At 35.2% G+C, this 26,666-nt stretch overlaps 1 protein-coding gene across 1 annotated transcript in view; it reads left to right on the forward strand.

The window, feature by feature from the left end:
* The first annotated feature begins 369 nt into the window (after positions 1–369).
* The window catches only part of map3k20b (mitogen-activated protein kinase kinase kinase 20b), a 29,853-nt gene continuing 3,556 nt past the window's right edge, over positions 370–26,666 (forward strand). The window contains exons 1-11 of the mRNA XM_073852080.1: positions 370–509; positions 8,200–8,380; positions 9,233–9,320; positions 11,804–11,905; positions 12,003–12,068; positions 12,163–12,191; positions 12,282–12,419; positions 15,176–15,262; positions 18,056–18,130; positions 20,218–20,324; positions 22,670–22,811. Coding sequence (XP_073708181.1) covers positions 439–509; positions 8,200–8,380; positions 9,233–9,320; positions 11,804–11,905; positions 12,003–12,068; positions 12,163–12,191; positions 12,282–12,419; positions 15,176–15,262; positions 18,056–18,130; positions 20,218–20,324; positions 22,670–22,811 — 1,086 coding nt within the window. The 5' untranslated portion in view covers positions 370–438. The remainder of the gene's footprint in view (positions 510–8,199; positions 8,381–9,232; positions 9,321–11,803; positions 11,906–12,002; positions 12,069–12,162; positions 12,192–12,281; positions 12,420–15,175; positions 15,263–18,055; positions 18,131–20,217; positions 20,325–22,669; positions 22,812–26,666) is intronic.

Genomic DNA, 26,666 nt, shown 5'->3' on the forward strand with positions numbered 1-26,666 from the left:
ATTAAAATTAACATTTATTTATTTTCATTTGTATACCCTTTCATTGGCTGCCTGTGTCCGTGTAGAGGCGCTATTGTCATTGTCATTAAAGCAGTGACATCGTTATCTGTCCTCAAGAACGGAATCATTCTACTATTGCGAATGCTTAGCTAATAAATATTAATTACGCAACACGACGTCTGCCTGTTACCTCTAGCTCATTGGCTGAAATGCCGCCGCAAGTAGGTAACCTGACCAATAAACGAATCTTATGAATATTAATTACTTACGTATTAGACTCTCCCTTGTGGTTACCGCTTAACGTCAGTTTGCCGTTATTCATATTCATAAGCCTAACCTTTACCATAGTAGGATTCATAATTTGTCCGGTGGTCGCAAGCGAGTGTCCTCTTATGGAAGTGCGGTAACACGAGACAATGAGGCTCCGCATATTATCTTATGACTGGGATTGTTCACAGAGCGACAGGCCAACGCGTTTCACCGGACCGGACGGAAAACACGACTAACAGGTAGGAAAGCATGCTTTTTAAGTGTTAATCACAACCAACGTTATGCTACGTTTTTGTTAATAGTAACATTATTTGCTTTATCATTGGGTGGGATGAGTTTATAACTCTGCAGCAGATTTTGTGTTTAGCGACTTCAGGACAGTGTGACAAAGTTTGTCATTTGTGTTTTTCTATATATAATCTACATAAATATTATTGCACGCAGTCCAAAAGTATTTTGAAGTATTCCAACCAGTATTTAACCTGAAATGGAGGGGAATTAATAATATTAATACACCATGAAAACAATAGGACTGTTTACAAATGCCTTTATAAAAATAAGATAAATATGTGCACATATATAGAAAGAAATGATGTGGAAATACTACAAATGAATGTTTTAACTTAAAACTTTCTGTTCCTACACTGCAAAAACTGATTTTCTAGCTTAGATTTGTCTTGTTTCCAGCCAAAATATCTAAAAATTCTTAAATCAAGAAAGATTTTCTAAATGAGTAAAAAATAATTGTCTTGTTTTCAGAAAAAAAAAGTCAAAACTAAGTGCATATTTGCTTAGAACGAGCAAATTTTCTGTTTGAAATAAGATTTTTTTGCTTACCCCGTTGGCAGAATCTTTTGCTTGTTCTAAGCAAAAACTCACTTAATTTTGACTTGTTTTTCTGAAAACAAGAAAATAATTTTTACTTGTCTAGGAAATCCCTCTTGATTTAAGAATTTTTAGATATTTTGGCTGGAAACAAGACTATAAAAGCATTTTTTTTTTTGCAGCGTATGGCTTGCTACAATGCTGTTTATTTGTATAATTAGTAATGATAGAACTGTCAGAATGTCTTTGGCAATGAATCCAGTCAAAGGTATGAATGAGCTGTTTCTAGTTAAGAATAGTTAAACGTGTGACACAGTTGCCTCCTGTTGGCCCCTGATGTCACAGCCAACGGGCCACAGGGATGATATGCAGGTTGTTTTTAGAGACTGAGTGCTCTATATGTGTACGGGACATAGGTTGCTCACTCTGAACTGGGGAAGCCAATCTGAGGTGAGGTCATTGATTTCAGGGAAGGGTGACGCATGTGCTAGTAATGCATAAGAAACTAGACCCCATGTACATCACCTACAACAGCATAAGCATCAGACATACATACATTAGAGTCAACATGAGTCTGAAAGAGAAGTACTCAGTAGTGCACACTTGGATTTGGAAATACTGACAAATTCAAACGGTGTTTGTTGCGACTGGTTGCATCACACTTATGGTTTGGCTATTTGATATCAAGCAGTAACAGCAATATCCTGCAGTGTGACTAAGTAATACTTCATTTATAACAAAAAAACACATGCATTCTCATAAACGCATTGACACTTTCTTTCTAATTCAAGATGTCCTTTCTAAGCAGTCATATTATGAAACAGTGAAAAAGTCCCACAGACTTCCATTGATTTGAATATTTTGGCTTTAAGGCCAGTCTTAATGACCTCAGCCATATCTACACTCAAAAAAAATAATTCCACAAAAAAACATTCAGACATACATTTTCAATATAACAGGCCAAGGAGAGATGATACGTCTCATTGCTATAACTGTCACGCTATTAAAGAAATACTTCAGTCTCATTGTCAAAAGTGAAAAGGACAGTCAGTCAACTACACTGTAACAACGTAACGTAATTACTAGCTAATTCCGCTTCACTCTCCGCTTATTTAACAGCAGCAAAACTGGACATGATAGTCACGAATTTTGTCATGCTTATTTGAGTTAAGAGAACTGATGGGGATGTTCTTTTAATTGTTATTCAAGCAATGTATGTCTCGTGACCAACTCACCATGAACACACTTCACCGATGATCTCACTCGCGAATAACTGGTTCTCTTTGCACGACTCTGGCTGGATCAGCAGGTTGCAGGATGTGTGGCGCGTTATACACGAGTGTTGCAAACAGGATCGGTGTAGAGTGCCCTCTGGTGGACAAACTATACAACGCCAACATTCATGACATGGTTGAAGGGTGTTTCATCCGTTTTTATTTTATTTTTGAAATATTAATTTATCGGCCATTATATATGCCGATACCGATATTTTGGAAAAAAGCCTAATATCGGCCGATAATATCGGCCTGCCGATAAATCGGTCGGGCTCTACTCCCTTGTCATCGAAGATGTTCATGTCTTTCATTCTTCAGTCATAAGCAAATTATGTTTTTTGAATAAAACATTTCAGGATTTCTCTCCATATAATGGACTTCTATGGTGCCCCCGAGTTTATACTTCCAAAATGCAGCTTCAAAGGGCTCTAAACCGTATTAAAAAAAATACAATTTGTATACTTTTTATTCTCAAATGCTCATCTTTTCTAGCTTGGCAAGATGAGCATTTGAGATTAAAAAGTATTTAAGTTGTAAATGTTTTTAGAAATAATCAATCGTTTTGCTAGATAAGACCCTTCTTCCTCAGATGGGATCGTTTAGAGCCATTTGAAGCTGCATTTTGGAAGTTCAAACTCGGGGGCACCATAGAAGTGCATTATATGGAGAGAAATCCTGAAATGTTTTCCTCAAAAAACACCATTTCTTTACAACTGAAGTAAGAAAGACATGAACATCTTTCATGACAAGGGGGTGAGTACATTATCTGTAAATTTTTGTTCTGAAAGTGAATTACTCCTTTAAGGCAGTGTGCAGAAAGCCAGTGTAAAATAAATATAACGGAGACCTGGAAAATCATGGAGGAATGATCAGGCCGACTCCAACATTGACAGCACGTTCTGGTTAAGCAAGAGACAAGCTATATATATCCACTTTATTGACTCACTAGCTTTGCAGCTGTAAGGCAAACAAACATTAACAAGTGTATAGTCATATCAGTGGCAGTGCTAAACTTAGTTTATTCTTCTGCACCCAGTTCAATCAGTTCTGAATTAAAAACAGATGGTTATATTTCCTCTAACTATTACGTTGTCATTCTACTCCTTTTTAATTTTGTGTAAATAGAAATGCATAATCTCTATTTCAACAGCAATCCACAACTGGGTGTTGTTTAACACCCTCTCTCTTTTTTCTCTCTCCTTGTGTTCTGATAATGCCTGTAAAGTAAGACTGAGGTTTAGTGTAGACAAAAGTGGCAGGAGTCCAGTTGCAGATGTAGCAGAGAACACCGAAGGCAAATACATGGCAAGTCGTTTTGCGAACATGTTAAAGAATCACACTGTAAATCACACACAGGGGGTGGACATTTCACACAGACCTCCGCTCCACACAACTCCTCTCATGCTCTGATTGCATAAGAATTATGATCATTCATCATCCTTACAGCAGCTTTCTATGCATGACTGTGTAGCAATCATACAAATTCTGCAGGAATTAGTCCTAAAGTTTAAAAAACGAGATATCAGTTTGTTCTGAAGTCAGTGGGTTTTTTGAATGTTTGTGTTGGTTAAATTGGCTTTTTGTCAAGGGACCAGACATTAGCTTTAGGTTGGCCCTGCAGCTATATACACTACCAGTCAAAAGTTTTATGATTTTTAATGCTTTAATTTAATACTAAAGAAGTCATTAAAAGTTATTTTAAATAATAAAAATAGTTAACAAAATTACTGCTTTTGCTGTACTTTGGATCAATTAAATGCTGGCTTGGTGAGCAGAAAAACAGCGAACGAGGGCCGGTGGCAAAAATGTCACCAAAATGAACAAAAATGCCCCATAAATTCAAGACAAATGGGGAAAAATGCCCCTGCACAATTTAGCAACGTATTACGGCTGTCACAATTCAAATGAAATGTGAAAATTAAATGAAAAGTGTGAATTCGCGGAATTACATTTAGATTTGCTCACACTGCCTCAGGTTGCTTTTAGGCACTGTTTTGTGCAGTGTTGAGCTTTATAACTAATCAAATATGTTTCTGTTGAATTTAGGAATGCATTGGCCAATCAGAGGTGCTTAGATTAGTCAGTGCTGAAAACGCTGGAGCTGTTAATGAGTGCGCTTTTTGCATAGCTTGTGCTACTGACATGTTTGTTTGTGAAGCCAGAATTTTGACATGCCCAAAATTGAAACAGTTGACAATAAATGAATACATTGAGAATAAACACACACACACACAAATAACATTTACACAATCTAATATACAGGGGTCAAGAAACTATCATTCACTTATCAATGAGAACATTTCCCTGTAAGGCCCGCTCACACAAGATGTTTGTATCAACAAAACTAAACAAAACAAAAAGAAAACTTGGAAGAGTAAATACAAACTCTGGCAGCACAATTCCTGATCAGCAAAAAGGAATATTGCAAACTGGGAAAATAGTTAACTGTGGATTAAGGTGCATTCACTCCATATCAGAATTCTTGTAAGTATGAGATTCCAACTTGTAAAAAAGCGTTCACGACACGTCCTCGTAGAACTTGTAATTACAACTTGTGAACTGGGAGTCTTTTGAGAGCCAAGACTTGTACCACATGACCTCTGTACCATCTGACCAACGTAAGCTCTGTTTAAGCATTGATAGTGTTGCCATAGAAAAAGCATAATTCCGAGTCCGAGGCGTGAAATAGCTCTTAGTAGAACATACTCTTTTTTGTAATTTAATTAGTTACTTCTGTAATTGTGCTTATGTAATTGAACTTAACCCTTATGCGGTCTTCGTTTTGGAATCACACTCATGGTCTTTGGGGTCTCTAGAGACCCCAGGCAACAAAACTTAAATTTTGTAACAAAATAAAAGGTAACAAAAAAAACAAAAAAATGTTTTTCCTGTTTATTATTGTTTTTACTCCACATTTGTGCAGTTTTCGCAGTTTTTATGCTATTTTTTAAATATATATAAATGATTAAATAAATATATATTTTTAATAGGTTTATATGCAAAAACAGCTTTTTATGTAAAATTCACTTTATAAAATACCCACATTTTAAACTTTCATTCATGGGGATAACATGGATAATTTGATATGGTTTAGTGTAAGATTTTTGCCCATTTTTTGGAAAATGCGTTTTAAAAGTAAAAAAATATAACTTTTACCACTAGATGGCTGCAGAGCACTACTATTAACTAATTGCTATTTGACCAACAATAAGATATCTTTTCACAAGTTTTTTCAGTTGAATTCATATCTACATATTATGAAATCACAATTATTACAATAAAAAATACTTTTTGACAAAGTTAAGCATTTTTTGTACTGAAACAAAACCAGTTCTATTACATATTGAGTTGCAGTACAAAACAAGAACATAAGAATGCAACAACAACATCTTTTTTACTTTTTATTTGACAAATTATAAGAGAGCAGTTTTTATGGTCTCCAAATGTAGTCCTGTGTGTTTCATGATATGTAGATATGAACTCAACTGAAAAAAAACTTGTGAAAAGACATCTTTCAGGTGGTCAAATAGCAAAAAGCATATAGTGGAGCTCTGCAGCCACCTACTGGTAAAAGTATTTTTTTACGTTTAAAACTGGATTTTCCAAAAGATGGGCAAAAATCTTACACTAAACCATGTGAAATTATCCATTTTATCTACATGAATGAAAGTTAGTCATGTGAGGTTTTTATGAAAGGGAATTTTACAAAAAAAGCTGTTTTTGTGTAAAAACCTATACAAAATATTTGTTTATTAATTTATATATATTTTAAAAATATCCTAAATGCTCCAAAAACTGCACACATGAGGAGTAAAAACATTAATAAACAGGAAAATAACATTTGTTTTGTTTTTTTAACTATTATTTTATAACAAAAATTGCATTTTTTTTTTGTAGATCTACAAAGTGTTTACAGTTTTACAGAGTCTCATGTCTCTTGGACAAAGAGAACATTTTTTAAATTTTTCCAAACGTCATTTGGGGTAAAAAATACCCCGAAGACCGCATAAGGGTTAATACTGTGTATAGACTGTAGAATATTTATATACAATACAATAGTGGATTTAACATCAAAATTTAAAGTCTAACCTTAAATTGAATTCTAAAATCCAAATACTTTGGTGAGTTAATAAGAATATTGATTATACTTTAGTGTGTCTCTCCCTTTTTATCAGGGGTTGCCACAGCGGAATGCTCCGCACAGCCGATTTGACACAGGTTTTATGCCGGATGCCCTTCCTGCGATTATACTTTAGTGTCTAATTCTCACTACTAACTAGTTGGTTATTAGCATGATGAATATTACTGGGATATTTGCTGTTGCACCAAATGTTCGGCAACCGAAATTATTCTACCAAAAATAGCAAAAAATGCTCTTTCGGTATTCGGCCGAATAAGCAAAAAGGCTGAATAAATTATTCCGAAAAATGGCGTTACACGATCAAATAGAGGCGCGCACTAATGCAGCAAACATGTCGGCAGTGTGGAAGTATTTAAAACTGTCTGAGAAAGACGCAAAAATCATTACAAGCACTGACAGTACAAGACTGTTTAGTATCGCATCGCATGTCTTCCATGAGAAGAGAAAAGGGCTGGTTATGGTATAATGATTGAAATCGCGAAATGGTCTTAAACCATTAGTCAGTAAACTACAGAACGTTATGTTGTCTAATACACAAATTGTATTTATTCTGGCAGCTCTGCACTAGCTCCTTAGCCAGGGTTCAAAGTCCAAAGCGTCAGGAAAATCTGCGTAATGAGAATCATTCATAAATCTGCTGCTGTCAGCAAACAGTAGAACTGAGGTCTTTTTGCGGGTTTCTGTCAAAATAAAAGTCAGCATTCATAAATGTTAGTATTGTAATTTTACTGTTGTTCTGTAAAATAAAATAAAAAAGTAACACAAAAACAATGATCCTTTGATCCTTTCCCCTTTGCTCAGCAAGGCTGTATTTATTTGTACATTAAAAGCGCATGCCTGATTCAAGAAAGAGGTCTTAAAAATGGCCAAAGGATATTATTTTACTAACTTGTAACTGTTAAACTGTGCTTTGTTGGTAGGCTATAATGTCTACTATAATGTTAAAAATGTTCAGTGTTAAATAAACATTTTTAAATAGTTGTTTTGTAATTGATTTTTAATTTTTTATTTTTTGAAAAGCAAGACAAACTGTAAAAAGCAAATATTGGCTATTTAATTTATGCAATGGTGAAAAAAATGGTCAAACTACATGGGGGAAAAACACGAAAAACCGTGTTCGGTAATCAGCCTTCAGCCCAGTGTGTAATTTTGTTCGGCTTCTGCCAAGAATTTTCCTACTGTTTATTATTACTTAAAAAGCACATATTAATGTCTTGTTCTGCAAGACCTTATTCTAAATCCTTAAACCTACCCAATTCAAAAGTCATAGTTAATAGTAAGTAAACAGTGAGAATTGGACTACAATAATTTATGTAGTTATCTATTATTTATTTCAAAGAATTAAAAGAATCATTTCATGACTGTATCATTAACTCGTTGAGGTTGATATAGCCTTATAGGCCTTATGAAGTAACTAGTAATAAGTAATTAAATACTTTTTAGAGAGAGTACTTTGTAAAGTAATGTAATTACACTGTTAAAGATGTAATTAGTAACTAATTAATTACCTTTTTAGAGTAATTTACCAAACACTGCGGTGGATGTTGTTTCACTGAAGACCAAGTTAAAATTTTTGTTGAAACTGTATATGATTTTATTATAAAATATTAGATTTGTCACACTGTACTGATCACTTCATTGGCCAAAAATGTACTAATTTGCTTCGACTTTCTCTTTCTCTTTCTACAGCCACAGTGAATGTCAGTATGAGATGTCGTCCCACAGCGCTAGCTTCGTTCAGATCCGTTTCGATGACGTCCGCTTCCATGAGAACTGCGGCGGTGGGAGTTTTGGGAGCGTGTACCGGGCACACTGGATCTCACAGGACAAAGAAGTGGCTGTCAAAAAACTCCTGAAGATTGATGCTGAGGTTAATCAGACTCACAATTTGTTTTGTCTTTATGAATGTTCTGTTATTTTCAGAGCTTAATGACCCAAGTTAAGTTTATTTTATTTAACAATACACATTGTTTCAAAGCAGCTTTACAGAAAAACATGATTTTCATGATTATAATATTTTATTATAAAATAAAAGTTTACATGTTGCAACAGTATAAACAGTCAAGCAGATTTGCTATATAGTATATAAATATTGCTGTAGTGCATGTGTATATATATATACAGTAGATATATTGGTCAAAATAGTGGTAAGTTAAATAATCAAAATCAATAAATAATGTAAATGTTGATGAATTTGGACACAGTATTTGTGTACATAACCCGTGTGACATAATTTCCTGTTTTTCATCCATCCATCATGACTTGTTTATTGTCATGAGAGAGGGGGAGTGTAAGGATGTACAGTTTTCCATGACCATCTCTGTTTTTCTCTTCATCTCTTCCCTCTATTCTCTATTTCTCTTTGTCCAAAGCAAATTTGATATACTGTAAATGTAAAATGTAGCATCTTAATGTGGGTTTGCAGGCAGTGTGTGTTACTGTCAGTATTAATGCACACTCAGCAGCACTGACAGAGTCTGTTCCACTGTTTACCCGAGTTTAGCAGCTTTCCTGGCTGAAGCCATTCAGTTTGAGTCCCAGCGGACATGTCCCACAATGCTGCTAATGGCTCCATGTTCGCACACATTTCTAGCGTAATATTTGACCTTGACATACTGTAATGAAAAAATAGTTTTATGACATTGATGCAGCACTCATTTGAGCCTGAGTGTTTGACCGCAGTCTGGTGATGTTCACCTCTGCATCTGTTCTGTTTTTTCAGGCTGAGATTCTGAGTGTCCTGAGCCACAAAAATATTATTCAGTTCTATGGAGCCATTCTGGAAGCGCCCAACTATGGCATTGTCACAGGTAAGAGTAAAATGTGGTCTCTTTGTGTTTCACACACCAGATGAATGTTTTATTGCTCAGAGATTTCTTTTTAAATGCTCGTAAGATAAAAAATGTGAAGATGTCTCTTAGTTATGGTTCAGATCTATAAAACCAACGTTCCTTCATAATATGGAACAATATAGAATTTGATTTTAGACATTTGTAGGTCTGGATGAATATGGAACAAAGAAAACAGAGTATGGGAAAATATTTGTTTTTGCAGGCTATTTTTTCTATATCACAATTTGGACTTTTTTTTAATAATGAGATAAAAAATTGGGAAAAGTCTGAATTGTGATATAAAAACGTGCATATTTCATTGCTGAAACAAAAAACAGAATAGCAAGATGTAGGCTCAGAATTCAGAGAAAAAAGTCAACTCTGAGATGTAGAGAAAGAAAGTCAGACTTTTTAATATCAAGAGTTTATATCTTGTAATTCTTTTCAAAGTCTGAATTGTGAAATATACTGTAAACTTAGAATTACAAGAAAAAATCTAAATCGTGAGATATACTGCAGATTTAGAATTACAAGGAAACTAAATCTGAATTGTGAGATATTGTAAATTTAGAATCACAAGGGGAAAAAGGCTGAATTTTGAGATGTACTGTAAATTTTGAATTACTAGAAAACAATTCTGAGTTGAGATACTATAAATTTAGAATTACAAGAAAAGAAAAATTGTGAGATATACTGTAAATTAAAAATTACAAGAAAAAATTAAATTGTGAGATATACTGCACATTTAGAATTACAAGGGGGAAAAGGCTGAATTTCGGGATGTACTGTAAATTTTGAATTACTAGAAAAGAAAAAATTGTGAGATATACTGCAAATTTAGAATTACAAGGGGAAAAGTCTGAATTGTGAGATGTAGTGTAAATTTTGAATTACTAGAAAACAATTCTGAGTTGAGATACTGTACATTTAGAATTACAAGAAAAGAAAAAAATGTGATACACTGTAAATTTAGAACTACAAGAATAAAATCTGAATTGTGAGATACACTTTAAACTTAGAACTACGAGAAAAAAATCTGAATTGTGAAATATACTGTGCATTTAGAATTACAAGAAAAAAGTCTTGTGAATTGTGACATAATGTCCTATTTAGAATGAATTGTCCATTCCATAATTTTGTTTTCCAAAATACATAAAATAAAGAATTTCTACAACTGAATGAACTCAAGCTACATATTTTCATTACACCAAAAAAAAAGAAGTTATAAAGGCTTTCTTTTAATCATGTAAGCACATGTTGTAACTTTATGCAGTATTTTCAAAATAAATGTAATAAGTGACTATATTATTTTAAAATTTTTACTATGAAGTACATATGTAAAATCTATGCAGCCATGCAAAAATACAAGAATAGCATACATAGTCAGAATGTAACACACATGTTAACAAATGGATTTTAAACCATTTATGGGATTGTTTATCATTTGAAGTCTAAAAATTTCAGTTTGCAAAAGTATGTAATTTTGAAATGGAAAATGTGTATAGTGCATTGTGTATTGCTGTATTGCTGTCTTAAGAGAAATCTCAAAAATATTATAGAGATTTTCTTCGTGATTATTTTATTCCTAAGCCATCCTGTGATACCCCTCTTGTACCCTTCTCCCAGAAATTTCACTACTGCCTATTGCCATGTTTTTGTGATTGTTAAAAGCTTTGTGGGTAATCAGAGTGTGAGGATAATTCATCAATAGGACAGAAGCACACTTACATGCTTACACAGTTGTCTTGCCACTTTTTTAAACATCCTATTGTGATCTTTGTCTCCAGGGATGTAAATGCGCTTATGAGCAGATTTATGTGGCCTAATCGTTTCTCGAGAGCATGTCTTTCAGTAACTTTGTCAGCTGGGTATTCAGTAAATCAAACGGTTGTGCATGCTGTCATCCTCTGACTCCTGCTGCCAGCATCTGCTCCCTGTGTGTCTGTGGATGTGTGCGTGTGCAAACGGGAAACCCTGAGTGTGCTAAGCTGTGTTTGACTTCACTCGAGAGTTGGTGATAGATGATCTCATGTGTTGATTGACAAGCTTCTTGCTTGTTCAGCTTGTTACTCTAACTTCTTTCCACTTCTCTGTATGTAAAAGTGGTTACAATGACAAGCAATACAAAAAATTTGTAGTTTTATTCAACAAGGATGCATTACATTTTTCAAAAGTGATAGTAAAGACTTCATGTGACACTGAAGACTGGAGTAATGATGCTAAAAGTTCAGCTTTGCATCACAGGAATAATTACATTCAAAATATAATCAAATAAATGCAGCCTTGGTGTGCATAGGAGACGTTAAAAAACATTTAAAAACATTACTGACCACAAACTTTAGTCTAGTAGTGTTTATGTGGTCCTAAAATATTTAGCTATCATCTAAAGTATATATATCAGCTCCACAACATTTAGTTGACACATGTGGTGATATGTTTGTGGTTTTCCTGTGTTATTGCAGAATATGCCGGCAGAGGATCACTGTATGAATATTTGTCCAGTGCTGACAGTGAGGAGATGGATATGGATCAAGTAATGACCTGGGCGATGGACATTGCTAAAGGTATGTGCCTGTAAGAATACATGTGTTTATGTAATGAGCTCAGTCACATTTTCCTCATGAGATAATGGCTATGGTTCTGTGATTTGTTTCTCTGTAGGAATGCATTATTTACATGCCGAGGCCCCTTTAAAAGTCATTCACAGAGACCTGAAGTCAAGAAATGGTGAGTTTGTAGCTCTGCCGTGAGCAATTTCACAAGCAAAAAATGCAAACGTGATTATTATACACAAATAACTGTTTTCTTTTCTCTCCATTAGTTGTGTTAACTGTAGACAATGTATTAAAGGTATGTTTCCTGTTGTTGTATTCACATCCGAATATTCATAATAACAGTTTAGGATCTAAACTGTGCTCAAAATATCCATGTCTGTGTCAGATCTGTGATTTTGGAGCATCTAAGTTGGTTTCTCACACAACGCACATGTCTCTGGTGGGCACCTTTCCTTGGATGGCCCCTGAAGTGATCCAGAGTCTGCCCGTCTCAGAAACATGTGACACCTACTCATATGGCGTGGTCAGTACTTATGTTTGCAGTATGAATGTGCTGTGATCATGTTTTTCAATCTCTATGTTCTGTAATAAGCAAACAGTTAAAATGAGATTGTATGAATCAAATTCTTCCTTCTTTTTGACGTATTAATCAAAAGTGACACCAGAAATACTTCTATTTCAAAATAGTAAAATATACTACAAATTCTATTTTAAATGAATGCTGTTCTTTTGAATTTTGAAAATTCAATATTCACTTTCTTTGTATGGAAAAGAGCAGCCAAGATATTTTGCTAAATATCTTTCATTGTGTTCTGTGGAAGAAAAAAAAGCAAAGCATATGGTTTTGGGATTTCATTAGGATATTATAAAACCAAAGATTTATAACAACAACCCTGTTCAAAGTTTACATTCACTTTTTCTCAATACTTTGTTGTTACTGAATGATCCACAGCTGTGTTTTTTTGTTTAGTGATAGTTGTTCATAAGTCCCTTGTTTGTCCTGAACAGTTAAACTCTCCGCTGCTTTTCAGAAAAATGCTTTAGGTCCCACAAATTCTTTGTTTTTTCAGTATTTTTGTGTATTTGAACCCTTTCCAACAATGATTGTGTTATTTTGAGATCCATCTTTTCACACCTGAGGGACTCATATGCAACTATTACAGAAGCTCCAGAAGAAAAACGATTCATTAAGAACTGGGGGGTGAAAACTTTTGAAATTTGTAGAGCAAATGATAAATGTGTAAATGTAACTTATTTTGTCTTCTGGGAAACATGTAAGTATCTTTTGGAGGGCAGTACTAAATTAAAAAATATATATATTTAGGCAAAATAAGAAAAATGCATCTTCATTCTCAAAAGTTTTCACCCCCCGGCTCTTTCTGCATTGTGTTTCCTTCTTAAGCATCAGTGAGCATTTGAACCTTCTGTAATAGTTCCATATGTGTCCCTCAGTTGTCCTCAGTGTGAAAAGATGGATCTCAAAATCATACAGTCATTGTTAGAAAGGGTTCAAATACACAAAAATGCCGTAAAACCAAATAATTTGTGGGACCTGAAGGATATTTCTGAAGAACAGTGAGCAGTTTAACTGTTCAGGACAAACAAGGGACTCATGAACAACTATCACTAAAAAGAAAAACACAGCTGTGGATCATTCAGGTAAAAACACAGTATTAAGAATCAAGCATATGTAATCTTTTGAACTGGGTCCTTTTTATAAATTCAACTATTATTTTCTCTTTGTGGACTACATGTAAATGTCTTTTATGTGAAATATCTTTTTCAGGTCAGTACTAAATAAAAATGGAAGAAAGAAAAGCATATGGTTTTGGGATTACATTAGGATTTAGAATAGAATGAATTGTATTTCCGTGAACTAGTTCTTTAATTCTTACTTAAAAATGCAGAGGCTTGTATTTTAGCATTAAAAAGCAGTCTTAAAGGCTGTATCAGCGATTTCAAGCCTGAAACATAAAGTGTCTCATTCAGCTGACCTTTCTTCACGATCCGCTCGCTGCCTGCCCCATAAATTGGCTGTAAAAAAAACACATCTCTGTGGTCAGCCTAGGGTCCGAGATATGCCAAAAGAACAATCGGTGCTACCAACCTTTCCACAGAAAAACAAACAGTGTTCCAACCAATCACCGTCAGGGGGTTGGTGTTGTGGATTTTCGTACTGGTGCAGGGATGTGAGGGAGGCGGAGCGAAAGTCCACAACCTGACGGTGATTGGTTGGAACACTGTTTGTTTTTCTGTGGAAAGGTTGGTAGCACCAATTGTATTTTTGGCATATCTCGGACCCTAGGCTGACCACAGAGACACATTTTTTTTTACAGCCGATTTATGGGGCAGGCAGCGAGCGGATCGTGAAGAAAGGATCGTGTGACACTTTATGTTTCAGCCTAGAAGCCTTTAAGTAATTATAAAGAGTTGAATGATTGTTCACGCAAGGATATATGTATAAACATGGCTGTATGGGGCATAGCAAACGGGGGGGACGGGGGGGACATGTCCCCCGCACTTTTTTTGACCTAGCACCAATATTTCCGCCATTGTTCTCTGATTTGTTACTTAGATTTGAGTGAACTAACATTTGGCCAATCACAGCGCAAATCTCTTGGGTGTCCTCAAATTGCCACTTTGGTGCTGTAAAATGCCCATTGTTCTTCTATTTAGAATTTATTATACTGTATGAACATCACCATACTGTCCCCCCCACTTTTAAATTGGCTGCTACATCATTAGCTGTATGTGTGTGTGTGTGTGTGTGTGTGTGTGTGTGTGTGTGTGTGTGTGTGTGTGTATGTGTGTACCTGGTATTCATCACGTTGTGGGGACCAAATGTCCCCACAAGGATAGTAATACCAGTAGATTTTGACCTTGTGGGGACATTTCTTAGGTCCCCATGAGGAAACAGGCTTATAAATCATGCACAATGAGTTTTTTTGAGGAAGTAAAAGTGTGCACAATCTCCTGTGAGGGCTAGGTTTAGGTGTAGGGTAGGTGTAGGGCGATAGAAAATACGGTTTGTACAGTATAAAAACCATTACGCCTATGGAATGTCCCCATAAAACATGTAAACCCAACATGTGTGTGTGTGTTTGACTAATGTCTGAATTAATTGTTATTTCAAACACAGTCTGCGTAAACTGCATTCCAAGTGTTGTTCAACCCATATATGTTTTTGTTTGTGGAATATGCCAGGTTTGTTTTTCCCTTGTAGAGAGCAATGCCAGGACGTATGGACATTTATTATTTGATTTGTGGTTGGTCTTGCAGGTATTGTGGGAGATGCTGACCAGAGAAGTGCCATTTAAAGGTTTTGAGGGTTTGCAGGTGGCCTGGTTGGTGGTGGAAAAACATGAGGTACTACACACTATCCTGCAATCCCTCATTGATTCCTCTAAAGAGAGGAATGTTATTACTGTAAAACCACAGCATGAATGTAATGTTAGTTTATTACTATTTAAAGGGATAGTTCACACAAAAATAAGAATTCTATTATTTATTACTCACCCTCATGACGCTCCAAACCTGTAAGACCTTCATTTATCTTTGAAAGACAAATTGAGATATTTTTGAAGAAATTCAAGAGCTTTCTGACCCTGCATAAACAGCAGCACAAAGAGTGAACTATTCCTTTAAGCTTTAACGTCAGTTTTGTTATGAATATGTCTGCAAAACATTGTCACTAGTGTAGTAGTTAACTTTGGCCGACTCTTTTCCTGGCTTTGTTCCAGAGCTTAGTGAACTGCCTTTTTTCCTACACAGACAGCTGCATCCTCACTAAATTGGAATCTCTGATTTAACCACTGTTTCCCGCATGGAATCTGTGCCCACGGAACTGCATTTTCATTTATCACATTTTAGTGGATTTTATCATGCTTTTAACTACAAATATGTGTGGCACTCTTAGATCCACCCATCCGGTGTGTCCAAGTGTCATACGTAGGCAGCAAACAGTTTTGCAAACAATGGATTTCCCTAGAGTTTATTGTGAGCATGCTGCTATTAATAAGCATTAAATCATACCACACATAAATATTATGAAAAATAGCCAATCTTAATTAGACCGAACTAATATAAGAAATACTTTAATTTATTGAATGAATTTGTAGTATATTTAGAATCACTAATTCTCGTACCAGCTATATTTACATGCACTAATTTTCTTTAGTTTGACTGAATCCAATTAGATTTCAGATTCTGAAAGTCCTGTTTATATGAACCCTAAACTTTGCAATCCAGTTCCCATATTTGTTTACATGTGCATTACATGTATTCTGAACAAAATGCATGTGTAGTGCCCACTTTTTTCCTATTGATCAGATTATTTCAGGTCTATACCAGCTCTTCGAATCTGAACGAAATATCATTTGAATCACCCTGACGGATTGATTAAGGTTTTTACATGAATACTTTTCAGTCTGATTGAGCCATTACTTAGTTGCATGCACATGTAGCTACTTTGGATTGTCACAATTAGTGATGCACCAAAATTTGTACTGTCTAAAAGTATAGAACTGAATAAAAATAGTTTATTGATATTTAATATTAATATATTTTCTGTCCAGTTTTATGGTGTTGCTTTCGATAAAAGTGTGGTTAATTTATTGGCCTGCGTTACTAAATTCAATATCATTAAAAAGTTATTCAAAATTTCTTTATATTATTTAAAAATATGTAATGAATCATTATTACAAAGCATTTTCAGTTTCGGTTTCGACTCACATTTTTCATTTTGTGCATCCCTAGTCACAATGCATAATGGGATTGCATTCCCCAAAAATTCTATATATGTTACCCTGGACCACAAAACCAGTCATAAGGGTCAATTGAGATTTCTACATAATCTCAGATGAATAAATAAGTTTTTTAGCATATATATAACACAATATTTGGCCAAGATTCCATTTTTTTTTAAACCTGGAATCTGAGAATGCAAAAAAATCTAAATATTAAGTAAGTCGCCTTGTATTTGTCCAAATGAAGTTGAATAGCAATGCATATTACTAATCAAAAAATAGGTTTTGATATATTTATGGTAAAAAATTTACAAAATATCTTCATGGAACATGATTTTTACTTAATATCCTAATGGCTTTTGGCATAAAAAAAAATTGCTACAAATATACCAGTGCTTCTTAAGACATGATATGCAATGCTTCCTAAGAATTTGGCCTAAAGAAGATATTTCAAATTAAAAGTAATAATGCTGATGAACTTTTGGAGCAGACTTTGCATAGATCACACGAGAATTATTACGTTTCTTCTTCTTCCTGTTGGTAACGGAACAGTATGATCATAGATTCCATTGCTTGCTTTAGTTGGTTATTTATAGCGGGCTGATCCAGAGGCTTCGCTCTCTGTGTGTACAAGTACCCCTAGCACACATACGGAGAGTTAAGATATATTGTAGTTCTCTTTATGTGTTTGCGGAGAAGCCATCAGGTGAAGATCGGAGTAGACCACAGTGGTTTTAGTGCTGTAGGGGGGCAGTCAGGAAACCTTTTTAGATAAACATCCCAGCCTGAGACAGAGAGAAAGGGAGCAAGGACTTATAAGAGCAAATGCTGGCAAGGGGGAGTGGGAGAGGTCAAAAGATGGATGAAAAGATATTTTGGTTTATGTTAAATTCCCAGTGGGACGGAGCAGTTTCCATTCTCTCGTGGGCTCATGATTGTGTGGTGTGCCAATGCTGTTTGTCAGATCTAATAGTGTGCAATCTGTGGCTGCTGTTGCTATTGGACGAGGCACTTGGACGGTATTAGCTTCCTACATGTGTGGCTTATCAAAAGGGGTTCGACAAGTCTCCATTACAGCATCCCTCCTCACATGCTCTTAAAGTTCCATTATCTTGAGTGAGAAGTCAGTTTTATCACTTAGTAGTGTAAACAGCGCCCATGTAAAAGCTCTTTGTTAATCCTTATATACTGGTTATTATATATCAGACTCTTTGAAAACGGAGATATATGTTCCATTTGAGTTGTGATGTAAACTTAGCCCTGAGGAAAGCGTTGCAGCAGTTGCTTTTGGGAGCTTAAAGCGGACTCGTGCTAAAATTAGAATTTTATGTAATGGCTGCTATAATGGGTTTTCGAAATGGATTCTAATGTGTGTGCATGTGTCTGCGGTATTTGTGTGGGTTATGTGTTCCAGAGGCCGACTATTCCCAGCAGCTGCCCCGCCAGCTTTGCAGACCTGATGAGACGCTGCTGGATTGCAGAGCCCAAGGTACATCATGGTGGGATAGAGCCAAAATTCAGCTCATATGATGATCAAGATCACTGGAATCCTATAAACTGTTTACATTTAGTCATTCAGCAGATGCTCTCATTCAAAGAGACCTGCAAATGAAGGAACATCACAAGCAGCTGTTTGTTTAAATGACGTCTTGGGGCTTTTCAAAACAAGTCAAGATTTTAAAATTAAATTATGCCTCTTCACACTGAGCCTAAAATAACACTGTAAGAAACAGGTTTGAGCATGTGGAAAATTCATTTTTTTATTCAATGTGAACAGTTTGATATTGACCTCAGTGTGAATGTTTTTATGAGTTCTCAAATTTATTTAATTTTTAAAGGATTACTCCATTTTCAGAATGAAAATCCTGATAATTCACTCACCCCTATGTTATAAGATATTCATGCCTTTTTTTCTTCAGTCACTAAGAAATACAATTTTTTGAGGAAAACATTCCAGAATTTTTCTCCATATAGTGGATTTATGATGCTCAATGGATTGAAAGTTAACGATGCAGTTTCAATGCAGCTTCAAAGGGCTCTAAACGCTCCCAGCCGAGGAATAAGAGTCTTATCTAGCGATATGATTGATAATTTTCTTAAAAAGATATATATACACTTTTTTTAACCAGAAATGCTTGTCTTGTCTAGCTCTGTGAAGCACATGCGTAATCTGTAAACTCCGGTTCAAGACAGTAAAACACAGAAAAACTATGCTTTAGTTGTGCTTTTTACTGTGCTTTTTTTCCTCTCCAACTTCAAAATCGTCCTACATTGCTGTTTTACCTTTTTGCAAAGGGTGTCTTCTTGCATGTTTAATTTGTAAACACTGGGTCGTTACTTATGCAGCGATGTAGGGCGATTTTGAAAATAAGATGTGATTTTTTCGACATACCCTAACTGTATTAAAAACCAGAGTGCACATATTATGCATGCAGAGCTAGACAAGATGTGCATTTGTGGTTAAAAAGTTATAAATATAATTTTTTTTAAGAAAATGACCAATCATTTGCTAGATAAGACCCTTATTCCTCGGCTGGGATCATGTAGAGCCCTTTGAAGCTGCTATGAAACTGCATTTATAACCTCCAATCGATTGAGCACCATTGAAGTCCACTATATGAAGAAAAATCCTGAAATGAACTCCTCAAAAAAACTTATTTTGGAAGTGGACTAATCCTTTAATAGTGAATAGGTTTGTATGTAGAAGTTTAAAGGTTTATGACTTAACATTTTAAAGGGTTAGTCCACCCAAAAATGAAAATTCTGTCATTAATTACTCACCCTCATGTCGTTCCAAACCTGTAAGACCTATGTTCATCTTCAGAACATAAATTAAGATATTTGTGATGAAATCCGAGAGCTCTCTGACCCTCCATAGACAGCAAGGGTCCTACAACGTTCAAGGACCAGAAAGGTACCAAGAACATCGACAAAATAGTCCACGTGACATCAGTGGTTCAATAACAACTTTGTTTAACAATTCTTCTAATTGTTGCACCATTTTGGAGAGTTTTACAACGGATGTGCATGCTTCCCTCTGAACTCATCATGCATTGTTTACATGCAGAGGAAAGCGTGCATGTGCATACTCTCCAAAATGGCAATAGGGTGATGCAGAGGACAAGAATTGTTGAATAAAGTTATTTTTGAGGGTTTTTTACTCACAAAAAAGTATTCTCAAAGCTTTGTTAAATTATGGTTGAGCCACTGATTTCTTATGGACTATTATGCCGATGTTCTTGGTACCTTTCTGGGCTTTCTTGACTGTGGTAGGACCCTTGCTGTCTATGGAGGGTCAGAGATCTTGTATTTCATCAAAAATATCTTTATTTGTGTTCCAAAGATGAACGAAGGTCGTCTTATGTGTTTGGAACAACATGAGGGTGAGTAATTTATGACAGAATTTTCATTTTTAAGTGAACTGTCCCTTTAAAAGCTCAGAGAGAAAGTGATCAAAAAAGGCGAGTGGATGAGATTTTTATCATTTAATAAATGCTTGGACACAAACTTGGGTTTAGTTAGGGTATTACATCGTGCTGAAGAATGGCTATAACAAACACGCTCTTTCATCTCCAGGAAAGACCACAGTTCAAACAGATCCTGAGCACCCTAGAGACCATGAAAAATGACAGCAAACTGCCGGGCCAGTGCAACTCCTTCTTACATAACAAAGCAGAATGGAGGTACGTTCAGTCCAGAACTTGCTGGCAACTTTGTATTTGTACTTCTGAAGGATTAAAAACAAGGTTATAAACATGTTCCTCGAAATAATTAATTGGTAAAAAATTGGAGGGTTTTGTATTAATTTGTTAGGATAGGGATTAAATTTTGAGTCTCTGATTACTCAATTTTATTCAACAGTGATTGCTTTAGATATATGTCAATAGTACAATTTTCTCCAGGGAAAAAAGCTCAACTAATATTGTAAAATATACATGAGGGTCATTAGTAGGTACCACATTACTATGATATTGAAGGTTAAAATGAGCTGATTTGTATACAAACACTTAAATTACACTCAAGTAAGTTTTTATAATATTTAAGTATAAGTTATAATACTAACTATAGAATTAGATAATTATATTTTTACTTCGATAAGTTTTTTAATATATAAACATTTAAATGCTCGTTGTTATAAAAACTTGACAGATTAACAACAGTAAAAACTATAGTGAATAATTTGCATATATTTAGCAAAATGCTCCTCTCTAGAATGAATTTTTCTAGCTGAATAACAAGTTTATGGTCACAGAGTATGTTTTTTCTGAGGTAAATCCGCTACAGCGTTCTGTCACTCCATATTAAACAGTGCCAAAACAGTGTTGATTGTTGGAATATTGTAATAAAATGGGCAGAATTTGAAATCTGAGACTTTGTTTCAAATCAAAAGTAACAAAGAACAAAGCTTATTGCGATTTATTGGATAGGACTAGATTAACTGGGATTCTTCAGATGGGCTTCGTAAAAATGAGAATCAATTAAAATTGAGTAATCAATATTTTTTACCCAGTCCTATTCATTGTTTGCAAATGACACTATAAACAATAGACTGTTTTACACAACTTAAAATTTAAAACATATAGGCCCGGTTTCCCAGCCAGGGCTTAGACTAAGCCAGGATTAGACCATAGTTCAATTAGGACATTTAAGTAATTTTTATAAACATACTTAGAAAAAAACATTACTGGTGTGCATCTTGAGACAAAACCAAGGGAATGATATATTTTAAAATCAATCAGTGCAATTTTATTTCAGTTGAAACAACTCAGACTTACATTTTAGTCTAGGACTAGGCTTAAGCCTTGTCTGCGAAACCGGGCCATAAAGCATAAGATAAAACCCCAAGTAAAAGCAAGGAACTGTATATAAGAGCCATAAACAACGTAGAAATTCAAATTACTGTAGAAAAATTATTTTGAGTTTGCCTGTTGATGTATAAAAACTTAAAACTTATAAACTTATACCTGGATGTTAATGTAATTGAAACCTATAAGGTGTTTTGGAAAGTTTAAAAGCTGTAATATGAAGCTTATATTTTTGTTGCTCTTACACTGAATACTTTTAAAAATGTTTGAAATTCAAAGTAAAATTGTCTACATTTTATTAGCTCTATTACTAACGCACTATCAATGTATAAAAACTTGCATTGATTGTGCATTAATGTATACCTGGATGTTAGGGTAATTGAAACCTATGAGGTGTTTTGGAAAGTTTCAAAACTAAAATATAAAGCTTACATTTTTGGTTGCCCTTACACTTAATACTTGTAAAAATGTTTGAAATTCGAGGATAAATTGTCTACATTTTATTAGCCCTGTTACTACTTCACTTTTTAACCATACGAAATTGCAACATATAAACATACTGACATGATTCAGAAATTATCAAAATTATTTTTTAGTTTAACTTGTATTGAACTTTAAACTTGTTTTGAACTTTTGTATTACATTTTTGAATATAGTATAATAATTGCAGTAAAAAGTAGACTAGTTTTTGTCTCTTAGAGGTACCAGCTGTAAGCGCAAAGACACAAATGAAGGAAACAAACACAATGAATGCTTGAGTTCTGCAGAGCTGCAGTGCATGAAGGGAGATATGTCAGAAATGAACTGAGAGCAATGGAAAAAGAGAGCGGGGAGCAGAAGGGGGAGGAAGAGGGAGGGTGAGACATTCTGGAAACGCTCCTCATGAGAGTGGTAGAGAAATCAATTCTAGCAGGAGGGAAGTTTTGAGAGTGTGTGTGGAGAGATTTTGGCAGGGGCTGATATGGCTTTTGAGGGCAGAGGGGTTGAGGAGGGGGGCATTCTGGCCTTCTTTCACATACCTGTTTATAAATAGCCAAACTAAGGGCTTTGTGAGGGGGTTGTATTGTTTAGCATACAGTACCACCTGCTGGCACAGATAGGAATTGCAGACAGCAATTTAGGTCAAAGGTACGTTTTGGCTTGTTGACCGTGATTACTCCTTATATATTTTTGTACATAGAATAAGTGTGGTAATAAAACTTCCTGTGTCTTCTGTCTGTTAGGTGTGAGATAGAGGAGACGCTGGAACGCTTGAAGCAGCTGGAAAGGGAGTTGAGCTGTAAGGAGCAAGAGTTGGCCGAAAGAGAAAGGCGACTGACGGAGTGGGAAAACAGACTCATGGAAAGATCCAGATCCTGCACTCCTGTGAGTTCTCATATAACAACTCATTTTGCAACCATACTTTTGCATACTACATTACGTCAAAAGTTTCTGAACAGTAAGGTTAAAAAAGTATCTTCCGTTCACCAAAGTACAGCAAAAAGAAAACAGTAACATTCAAAATATTTTGAAATATTTTCACAATTTAAAACAAGTTTTCTATTTGAATATATTTTAAAATGTAAATCATTCCTGTGATTTCAAAAGCTGAATTTTTAGCATCATTACTCCAGTCACATGAACCTTCAGAAATCATTCTAATATTCTGATATTCAAATTTTAAAAAACATTTATTATTATTATGTTGAAAACAGCTGAGTAGAATTTATTTCAGGTTTCTTTGATGAATAGAAAGTTCAGAAGAACAGCATTTATGTAAAATAGAAATCTTTTGTAACATTATAAATGTCTTTATCATTACTTTTGATCAATTTAAAGCATCATTGCTAAATAAAAGTATTAATTTCTATAATTTTTCCCCCCAAAAAATGAAATTACTCCAAGCTTTTGAATGGTATATTGTGTAATGTTACAAAAGCTTTTTATTTCAGATAAATGCTGATCTTTGGATCTTTCTGTTCATCAAAGAACTCTTAAAAAAGTAAATATTCAACTGTTTTAAATATTAATAATAATAATCAGACATGTTTCTTGAACAGCTAGTAAGAATATTAGAATGATTTCTAAAGGATCATGTGACACTGAAGACTAAAGTAATGATGCTGAAAACAATGCAAAAAAAATGCTTTTCTTGCTTAGATTTTTTGTCTTGTTTCCAGCCAAAATATCTAAAAATTCTTAAATCAAGAAGGATTTTCTAGACGAGTGAAAATAATTTTCAAGTCAAAATTATCTGGCAGTGGGGTAAGCAAAAAAAAATCTTATTTCAAACAGAAAACAAGATTATTTTTCTTAGCCCATTGGCAGAATGTGTGCACTTAAGTTTGACTTATAGAGACAATAATTTTTACTCATCTAGAAAACCCTTCTTAATTTAAGAATTGTTTGATATTTTGGCTGGAAACAAGACAAAAAATCTAAGTAAGAAAAGCATTTTTTGCAATGAATGTAGCTTAAATGACATTTTAAAATATATTCAAATAGAAAACAGTTATTTTAAATAGTAAAAATACTTCAAAATTTAACTGCTTTGTGGTACTTTGGATCAAATTGCTGGCTTGGTGAGCAGAAGAAACTTATTTAAAAAACATAAAAAAATCTTACTGTTCAAAAACTTTTTACTGGTAGTGTATGAACTACATAGTATATGATATTGCAATCCAGATAAGTTTGAGAATCCTCATTATTATTTTTATTATATTATGATTCAGTTGATAGTGGACCCCTCACCTTTATGAAGTGTGTCAATTTTGCACCATTAGTGGGATCAAACAGAATTGTAATTAATAGCAATAATGACCCAAAACTCTATCGATTGAGGTAAAATTGCTGTGTCGGGTTGGTCTAGATGTTTTGATAGTGTCATAGTTACAGTGTTTATACTTTCTGCCGGAAATCCACCTTTGAATGGCTTACTTATAGCTGTCTCTGCATGTTAAGCTGAGATGCTGTAAGAGAAAAATGTTAGTTGGTACAGAAGAAAAACCCACGCCTGCTCCCAACCATGTGTAAATGAGACATAGACATTTGAATTTTGAATTTTGATAATACTGTATGTAATATAATAATATTTTATGAGATGGTTTAGTATTGCCAGTATACACAAAATCTTAAGACCGGGGGAAACATTGCAAGTATTCGCATTTCACGCTGGTGGATCATAACCGGGTTGTAAGTACTGCTTCAGAATGCCAAAAGAAGAAACAGGAGCAAGAGACAAAAAATAGAAAGTAGGCAATTTATTGAAAACGGCATTTAAACTCAAACAGGCTGTTCATCAGCTGATCAAAAGTTTAAGACCATAGCCATAAAAAGGTAAAATCTGCACAAAAATATGGCTTTCATGTCATTGTTCTTCGGGCAGTCACACTGTCATGATCTCCTGATGGAAAAGGCAAAAAGGCTTTCTCTCTTTGAACGTGGCAGGATTGTTGAGCTGCACAAGCAAGGCCTCTCGCAGTGCGCCATCGCTGCCGAGGTTGGACGCAGTAAGACAGTCATTTTACATTTCTTAAAAGATCCTGAGAGTTATGGGACAACAAAGTCAAGTGGTAGACCCAAAAAAATTTCACCTGCACTGAGCCGCAGGATCCGACGGGTTGTCCGTGAAGACACAGGTCGATCCTCGACCCAAATTAAGGCCCTTACTGATGCTGACTGCAGCCCAATAACCATAAGACGTCATCTGCGAGAGATGGGCTTCAAGAATAAAAAACGTCTTCAAAGGCCACTTCTCCTCCAACGCCACAAACTTGGCCGTTTGGAATTTGCAAGGGAGCACCAAACATGGGACATTGAAAGGTGGAAGAAAGTTTTATTCTCTGATGAGAAAAAATTTTATCTGGACGGTCCTGATGGCTTCCAACGTTACTGGCATGACAAGGAGATCCCACCGGAGATGTTTTCTACGCGGCACAGTGGAGGAGGCTCCATCATGATCTGGGGTGCTTTTTCATTCAATGGGAAAATGGAGCTTCAGGTTGTGCAGGGGCGTCAAGCGGCGGCTGGCTATGTGGATCTGTTGCAGCGGGCATCCCTCTTGACTGAGCGGTAATGACTGGGTCTTTCAACAGGACAACGCTGCAATTCACAACGCCCGCTTGACGAAAGACTTCCAGGAGAATAACGTCGCTCTTTTGGACCATCCTGCGTGTTCCCCTGATCTAAATCCCATTGAAAACATTTGGGGATGGATGGCAAGGGAAGTTTACAAAAACGGACGTCAGTTCCAGACCGTGGATGCCCTTCGTGAAGCCATCTTCACCACATGGAGCAACGTTCCCAGCAGCCTCCAGGAAACAGTCACATCAAGCATGCCGAAGCGAGTGTTTGAAGTGATCAACAAGAACGGTGGGGCTACTCACTACTGAGTCCTTTTTGACACTTTTAGTTCTGTTGTGGGTTTATTTTTGGGCTATGGTCTTAAACTTTTGATCAGCTGATGAACAGCCTGTTTGAGTTTAAATGCCGTTTTCAGTAAATTGCCTACTCTCTATTTTTTGTGTCTTCCTCATGTTTCTTCTTTTGGCATTTTGAAGCAGTACTTACAACCCTGTTATGATCCACCAGCGCGAAATGCGTAAAATTTGCAGTGCTTCCCCTGGTCTTAAGATTTTGTTCAGGAGTGTAGCTAGCTATAGTCATCTTTTAGATATTGAGACTAAACTTATTTTGGTTGTGGTCCGCATTGGAGACGCTTGTCAACATACACACGTTTAACCATCAAATATGAGATTTGTGACTTTTTGTGAAGGTCAATTTTTATGTTTTATGAATGAGGTTTTTAAAGTTGTGGTATGCTGACATTGTGGTGTTTTCACATGACTCGCAGCACTCTGATGAAGTACGAAGCCGCTTAAAGGAGTAGTGAAACTTCTGTATAGTCTGGACTAAAACAAAACATTGTATTGTGTGCATGATTAGTGAGAGTGTGCATTGATTGTGTAAAGCAAATTTTGGCAGACATAGTAGGTCATCGGAGTACAAGTGCATTATACAGTATACAAAGTAACAGCCTTGTTTGAACAAAGTATACTTTAGCATACTTTTAAACGATTTGATTTTTATATGTAGTTCTATATTTGTACTATAGTTGCAGTTTAGTATATTACATAAATGTGACCCTGGACCACAAAACCAGCCTTAAGTAGCATGGGCATATTTGTAGCAATAGCCAAAAATACATTCAATGTGTCAAAATTATTGATTTTACTTTTTTTT

This window comes from Garra rufa, chromosome 12, assembly GCF_049309525.1.
Source record: "Garra rufa chromosome 12, GarRuf1.0, whole genome shotgun sequence".
NCBI lineage: Eukaryota > Metazoa > Chordata > Actinopteri > Cypriniformes > Cyprinidae > Garra > Garra rufa.